This window comes from Octopus bimaculoides, chromosome 1, assembly GCF_001194135.2.
Source record: "Octopus bimaculoides isolate UCB-OBI-ISO-001 chromosome 1, ASM119413v2, whole genome shotgun sequence".
Taxonomy (NCBI): Eukaryota; Metazoa; Mollusca; class Cephalopoda; order Octopoda; family Octopodidae; genus Octopus; species Octopus bimaculoides.
In genome coordinates this window covers 198,704,279-198,712,512 of record NC_068981.1, presented here as the reverse complement: position 1 = coordinate 198,712,512, position 8,234 = coordinate 198,704,279, and the positions used below count along the sequence as shown (strand labels likewise).

Genomic DNA, 8,234 nt, shown 5'->3' with positions numbered 1-8,234 from the left:
AGAGAGAGGAGAGAGAGAGAGAGAGAGAGAGAGAGAGAGAGAGGAGAGAGAGTGTGTGTGTGTGACATCCATTGTGATTGGTGCACTTGGAACCATCTCAAAGAACACAGGAAGCTAACATGAGGAGAATCTGGAAGAAGCAGACATCATTGGAAGCATGTAGTTGGTGGTTATACTTGGGACTGTGTGTGTGCTGGTGAAAGTGTTGCGTCTTTGAGCTGCAAGAACGTGCTGAGACACTGTGACGCAGAACAACCTCGAAACTGGAAAGAATTGCAATAATAATAATGTTTAAAATTGAGACCAATTTTGAGAGGAGGGGCTTAATCAGGTGCATAAACCTTGCTTTGGATCTCTGTTTTATTAAACATGGAAGGATAAAAGGCAAAGTTGAACTCACACAATAACAACTTCACCTAGAATTAAATAGAACATGTCAATTGGAAAACTTCAGGCAAAGTCAGCAAAATTTTGTTCCAAACTCAATTCATCCATAATTTACCACAATATATTTTCGCAACTTGTGTTGAGAGAAATATATTATTTCCTGTCATGTATTCTTTTGTTCTTTGTGGGATAATAAACAACTCACTGAAGGCATCGTTAAGTTTCTACGTGTTTACTTTATTTGACGTATTTACAAACAGTGTCTATAGCGGAGTGATACACGCTGTGCGTATCTGCCTTAAACACAGTTCATACTGCTTAGTAGATGCGCTTAACGAAATAGTACTACTAGTGAAGATGTATTCATATATACGTATACCTACGCATGCACATAGATGTGAACATATAACATTTCCCTAACATGGTTTATATTTGAGAATTTGTCTTTATTTCTTTGTGATATTTTATTGAATATTTTTCTTTGATTTTTCTTTTCCTTTTCAAATAGATTGAGTTTGAAGGTAAAATTGGTAACAGCTCTTCCATTGATATTGCTGTCGATGATGTTATATTCCTGCCAAGATTATGTTTCAAAAATCTCCATACTTCTTCCAAATAATGCTGTTCTTTTTGTTATTCACTATTTTGCCTTGAAGCTAATAAACGTTTGTACTGACAATTTCAATATTTTCCTCTTTAATTAAAAAAAGCTAATTTCTTCCTTTTTTTTTTCTTTTGCATCAAGCATGTAGAAGAAGATTTCAAAATAATTATAATTTTTATGAGAGATTTAATCAAAGCACATTACAGCAATAACAAACTTGTTAATTGTCATATGCTAATTATGTGGAAGTGAAGCATGGTTTAAAAAGGACAAGTTGTGGCTTTCATCCTCCTCCTCCCCCTCCCCCTCCTCCTCCTCCTCATCCTCATCATCATCATTGTCATTATTATAATCATTATTTCACATCATCTTTTCCATGCTTGCAAGACAGAACTTGTTGAGGCAGATTTTCTATGGCTGGATGCCTTTCCTGTGGCCAACACATCTTTTTCACAGAAGACTAGAAACAAACAACATCGCTTGTATGATGGTGATGCTCATTTACAACCAAGAGGAACACACACACACACACACATGACAGGGTTCTTTCGGTTTATGCCTACCAAATCGAAATCAAAGAGGTGACAGTTTACTATTATATTCTTGAAAGAGCCATTAATAGTAATAAGCAACAATATTAAGAGAAATAAGTTGGATTTTGTTTTGTTCTCTTTCATTTTTACTTCAAGTAAATCAGGCCTTTTTGTCATTTTCGCTTTCTTTCTGGACATAAAGTGGGTTGGCCAAAGGAATGGAAACACACAACAACACTAATCATCCATCATCCATCATCCATCATCAATCATCAATCATCACCATCATTGTTTAGCGTTCATTTTCCATGCTGGCATGGGTTAGATGGTTTGACCAGAGCTGGTAAGTTGGAGGGCTGCACCAGGGTCCAGTCAGAAGTGATAAATATCCAATCAAGGTGTGTACCACAGGCTACTCTTCAGGCCAAGGACATCTTGATTAAATGAAAGTCTCCATTGTTGTTAGGGGGCCCATGTTAACACACAGAAAATTCAATCAGAATACCTGATCGAATGAAACATGTGTAGCCTGCATCTTATCTCCTCCATTCTGTAACTCTTGTATTTTTACTCACATACCTGCCAACCCTGGCTGCCAACCGTGAAATATTTTTCAGCTTATCGTACTTTGTTTCTGAAGGTTGTTTTTTTTACATTTTTTATAGATTACTTGAAACTCACCTTCTCCCTACACCTTGATCTTTGAATCTTACATTTATATACAGAGATATTGGGTCGTCCCATAAATAATGCGATTTTCTCAATTGCATGAACTAAAAGTCAGAGGGGTACAGGATAAACTATCTGCATCAATTTGCTATAAAAGCAGGTAGTAATTTTACCTTGTACTTATTCTTAGTGCAAGTTTTGAAGAGTGCAATTCGATTTTAAGTTATTTTTCCAAAGCTATGATAGAAGTGACAAAGCATATTTTGCTTTATGAGTTCAATAAAGGCAAGGAATATATTTGACAGCATGCAACCAAATCCAGCTCTGCTAATCATTCAACACCAGACTAACCAAAACCTTCCACAAAGGCATTCTCTTGGAGTGAGTTATGAATGGGACAACATCCACAGAGCATTCTTTCAGACTCTTTTATCCCACATCATAATACCACAGTTTTCCTTCTTTCCTATCATCAATCCAAGCAGCCACTGTGCCAAACCAGGTGTGGTTGCAACCCCCTCCTCCAATCCCCCAACAAATATTTAATCAAAACTTCCTAAGGTTTATTCTTCAGTTTCACATCTACCAAATGTCTTCCACACTTTGCCAATCGCTGCTCTCCTTTCTAAATCCAATACCATTCAGGCAGGAACTGGATCTTGCTACAAACCGGAATCAATGTACCCTCTTTACATCTTGTGCAGCTGCCTAACTCCCTCATGTTTTAGGACATTCTTTTTATGTCATCATTTTCCAGTGCCCCATCAACTCAATAATCAAGTGATTAAGACAAGATATTCCTTCGAAACTCGGTCACTTATAACAGCCAGGGTTCCAGTCGATGTGATCAACAGAACAACCTGCTCATGAAACTAATGTACAATGGGTTGAGTACTCCACAGACATGTGTGCCCTTCACAGAGTTCTCAGAGAGATTCAATGATTGAGAAAAATTGTGAATTGCCTGGCCCTTTGGAATTGAGGTACATGTTTGCCAGTTGAGTGGGGTGGAGCAATGTGAAATAAAGTATCTTGCTCAAGGATACAATGCACTGCTGGGAATCAAACTCATGACCTTTTTAGCATGAGCTCAATGACACTCACCGCTAAGCCATACACTTATAACAAAGTGGTTTCGAACCACAAACATCTTCTATAAATTCACTTACACCATGCAATCATTGCATCACTCAGAAGTTTTAAAGATTGGTCTTCTGGTGCCCCTGCATTGCCCTTTTTGATGCTCTTTGTGGAGAACAACCAGATGTAATTCATTGTTCTTTGTCATTACTATGATGAGACAAAGATGTGAGGAATGACTTCACCATTATTGTTTCCTAACAGACATGGTTACTCTGCAAGTGATCTGGCATAAGCTTGGAAGCAAGGTCACTTCCTCAATGGCATCAGGTCACTAGACATAGATGTGGCAGCCATCAGCTTGACTAGTATCTCTGGAGCACATAAACTCACTCCCATGTTCAGTAGATACAAGATGTACTCATCTCATTGTCTGTTGGGGATCAGTTAGTTTTCATGCACACCCTCACATCCCCATAGTAAACTGATGGCTTCTGACACTGAAAGAAGGGAGAAAGTGTAACACTGTACTTCATCATCAATTTATTGCAGATATAAAGGAATCACAATTGATTAATTGGACAATTCTTTTCTCTTGTTGTTTTATTTCTGATTTTCCATGAATTTGGTTTAAAGTCAAATCCAAAGAATTAGATCATACATGTTTTCAAAATCAATAAATAAGACCCTAATATTGTTTTCACAATATCACAGTGCCAACCAGACCACAAGGTGCTGTTATACAACACTGGTCACAATGCACTTCCAATTCTGTCTTGATTGCGCCATTCTTTTCCGTCTTAATCCAAATTGCTTAACTAAATTATGTTCCCATCATTGTGGAAGGGCCAGCCAAGCGGGCTTTTTCTGATCTCTTATGCTTTTAGGGTCACAAAAACCAAACAAAACCACGAAAGACAAACAAAAACAAATTAGTGAGATTTGTTTATTATAAGGCAGTTAATTAGCATGAGGAATATAACTTCCTTAAATATTCACAAAAGTATACATACATATATGCATACATACATAGATGCACACACACATATGTATAAACACATACATATATGCATACATACATAAACACACACATATACATATACATAAATACATACATATACATACATACATATATATAAACACACACACACATATATACACACACACAAACATATATATATATGTGTGTGTGTGTGTGTGTGTGTGTGTGTGTGTGTGTGTGTGTGTGCGCGTGTGCATATATATATATTATGTAATAACAAACAAGTAAGTACATAATCAACAGGTTCCGTCTTGCACTATAACATCATCTATGGCCATATCACTTCTGTAATGTTCCCCAGTTATACTTTCAAATTCCACCTGCAAAGAAATATTAATTGAAATATAGAAAGAGATGCATAGAAGTGTATATTTGTGTGTGTGTGTGTGTGTGTGTGTGTGTGTGTGTGTGTGTGTGTGTGTGTGTATACAACAAGAAATAATATTTGTCTCTTTTTCTAGAAACAAAAGGGTTTCTAGGACAGCAAAAGAAGTGCTCAAATATAAATGAGACGAAGGTTCGTCAAATTAGCTTGCTTCATCAGTGGTGATGTGAAGACAGAAGGATAGTTTTCACTGAGGTTTTACTCATGAGTATAAGAATCCAACTGAGCCATGCAACTCAACAATCATACCAGTGTATCTCAGGAAAATGTTTGGGTAATCTTGGATTGACCACCTCAACAGGACTTGTCACGTCTCAGATGAACTGTGTTGTGTGAAAAGCTTTGCAATATTTCAGTGACTTATTTGCTTCATTTGTCAAGTTCCAACAAAAGCAGCCAAGCATTCAAAGTAGGGGCCGTTGTGTTGCACCGTCTGACCTTTCTGCCAGTTCTTTGGTCCCACACTGACACCAGTTCTTGTCCTTTGAGGAGAAGAATTCCTTCACTGATATTTCCACTTCCCCTTGGAAATGAGCAGAGGAAGTCAGCCAAGGATCAGAACAAGGAATAATCCAAGGGAGTTAGATCCAGTCTGTATGCTAGATATGGTGTCAATTTAATTCCCTCAAATTCCTGTTCATTTGACCAGTTGGCAGTCTTGCATTGTCTTTCTGCAGAAGAACTCACTTTCTGTTAACCAGTGCTGGGTATTTTTGCTGCACACTGGCACACATCTGCTCCAACTTCTTGGCATTGATGTTTCGACCATCCAGAATGAACTTGCAGTGAATTTTCCCCTCATAATTCCAGCAGATGCAGGGCATCGGTTTGGCGACAGGTTCCTCAGGCTGGCCCTCCTTTAACCAGTGCTTATTCTCGTTAGGATTGTAGAAAAATGTCTTCCTCAGATTATTGCTTGTTCTGATCCATGGAACACTGCCTGCATTCATGACACTTCATCAACCGAGAGAAGACGGAAGCCTCAGTGAAGGAGTTCCTTGCCTTAAAGGACAAGAACTAGTCACAGTTTGAGATCAAAGAACTGGCAGAAAGGTGGCTTCAAATGGTGCAACACGAAGGCCTCTACTTTGAAGTAATGGGGTGAATTTCTTTGACTAAACCTCTTCAAGGCAGTGCCCCAGCATGGCCACAGTCTATTGACTCAAGCAAGTAAAACATAAAAGAGAAATTTAAAATAATTTTACTCATATTTTGCTGCTCACATTTATTTGAAAACAAAATACACAGCAACAAAGTTCAATCTTGGAGCTCATATGACAGCTGAACATTATTATTAATTATTATTATTATTCAAAATATAAATCTCAGTAAAATACCAGGATATATAACAGTTATGATGTGTATATAAATGTGGAATGGCACTAGTTGTAATATTTTGTCTCAGAGAACATTTCTCAGAGTTTTCTGCCTTAAAAACTGAGAGCTTTGCTCAGAACGCCTGTGGATCAACAGACATGATGTTTTGACTTAATTTAGCCTCTTCAGTGATGGATATTCTTAGCTAAACCAACAAATGCTTCTTCCACTATAGAAGTCGCTAAACCAAACATTCACTGATTCCTGCAATAGCTAGGCAGGCTAGAATAAAATTAATATACACACTTGACATGGCCTTAGATTAAAATACTGGGCTCAGCTCAGCATGTCCAAAGTATTCGTCATTAGGGCAACCAAACCAAGTTAAAACATCACCTGACCATCTACACAAGTCAACTTAAAATGCTTCTCTTAGGCAAAATATCAGAGAGAGAGAGCAGTTCCACATACATCCTAAATATCACACATAACTGTATTTTAATTTAAAGCTGTTTCAGGTACATACATTCATTATATACCACACTATATACCACACTATATAATATAAGAGAGTGTTCCATATAAAAGTTGAGTAGAATTAGAACAATCTAGTCATCTAATAATATACTGAGAAATGTATATATCCATAAATCTACGTGGACATCTTATTCACTTTCAGTCTGGTCTTCCTTCTCTGTTGGTGAAAAATCATGTGCCAAAACAACCAGACGGCTTTCTTTGAACTTAAGGTATTTTTGTGTGTAGCAGCAGCAGCATCCACGACGTGAGAGAAGTATTCCATCAGAGATCACAGTTGATTTAATATTTCTTATGGTTATGAGTGAGGCAGCAAGTTGGCAGCATTTCGTCTGTTTTTACAGGTTGAGTTCAAATTTCACCAAGGGCGAATTTACCTTTCATCCTTCCAAGGTCGATAAAATAAATACCAGTTGTATACTCGACTTATCCCTTCCCCGATTGTGTCAAAGAGATGTAAACATCAAACAGGGTTTCAAAGACCCAAGTTAGTCAAGGGGGGATAACTCAAACATGACTTCCTGAAGTTTTAGTTTGATTGGAATTGAAAAAAGAAGTTACATTACTGTCCCAAATCCTAGGGCTCACACTTACCCAATTTCTATGGCATGTAAGTGACCAAGATCACAACCCCCCCTTCGAATGGGATGCCAGTCCTTTGCAGGGTTGTTACTCATTTACAAATGGGTGGACTGGGGCAACATGAAATGAAGTGTTTTGCTCAAGAACATAATACTCTACCAATCCGGGAATTGAAATCATAATCTAGTGATCGTGAGTGCAATGCCCTTACCACTAGTCCACATGTCATCACTTAATTGAAGCTAAAAATCAATAAATGAGCAAGGGAAGTATTGATCTGGTATTAATAGTGACAGACAAGAAGATGACACTTACCTGTGTATTCTCTGTTGCAGTAAAACCAGTCTTACTCTGCAGCCACACGTTGCCTTTGTTTCCACTTATTTTAACAATATTTATAGCTTTCTGACCATCGGTGACGATATTTACTTTTAGAGTCCCCATATCTTTTCCATACATGTGATACCAAAACTGAAGACAGTGTTTTCCAGGTGTCACTTTTGGTGTACGAATTTTTGCTACAGAATGGTAATTTGATGAAGCTTCCGTAAAAAGGTAATAACCTGAAAATAAAGAATATTGGTAAGGCAGGGGATGAATCAAAAATAGATAGAAATAGCAGGACCATCTTAACATCATTATGGTCCTTTCTATTGGGCCCTAGGGACTAAACTGTTTTAAGTGCCAGCATACATAGATTGGCATTAAGTCTCTAAATTTGTGGGGACCAGGGTATTGACCAGAAGACATAATGGTGGATTAATTGGAAATAAGATATTGATTCCTATGCCATAACATTATGGATACAATGGCATGCGACTTGGAGTCAGGTGTAAAAATTAGTGAAAGAAGAGAAGTTATGTTGAAATAAGAAACCAATGTTAAGATAGAATCACAACAAAAAAAGACAACAAAAAACATGAGGAATCTTAAATATCATTCATCATAAAATAACACTTGAATTAGTGAGGATTGGTCTCAAGGCCATAGGGTCAGTAGTGAGGCTTGACCTCAAAGCCATAGGGTCAGTAGTGAGGATTGGTCTCAAGGCCATAGGGTCAGTAGTGAGGATTGATCTCAAGGCCATAGGGTCAGTAA

The 8,234-nt window shown here is 37.6% G+C and overlaps 2 protein-coding genes across 2 annotated transcripts in view; one reads left to right on the top strand and one right to left on the bottom strand.

The window, feature by feature from the left end:
* The window catches only part of LOC128250023 (meprin A subunit beta-like), a 27,258-nt gene extending 26,231 nt beyond the window's left edge, over positions 1-1,027 (top strand). The window contains exon 5 of the mRNA XM_052974628.1: positions 896-1,027. Coding sequence (XP_052830588.1) covers positions 896-1,006 — 111 coding nt within the window. The 3' untranslated portion in view covers positions 1,007-1,027. The remainder of the gene's footprint in view (positions 1-895) is intronic.
* A 3,178-nt stretch (positions 1,028-4,205) lies between these two features.
* LOC106872749 (astacin-like metalloprotease toxin 2) overlaps positions 4,206-8,234 on the bottom strand; it is a 29,892-nt gene continuing 25,863 nt past the window's right edge. The window contains exons 9-10 of the mRNA XM_052973981.1: positions 7,452-7,699; positions 4,206-4,635 (exon numbers count right to left, since the gene is read on the bottom strand). Of these exons, the coding sequence (XP_052829941.1) occupies positions 4,552-4,635; positions 7,452-7,699 (332 nt within the window). The 3' untranslated portion in view covers positions 4,206-4,551. The remainder of the gene's footprint in view (positions 4,636-7,451; positions 7,700-8,234) is intronic.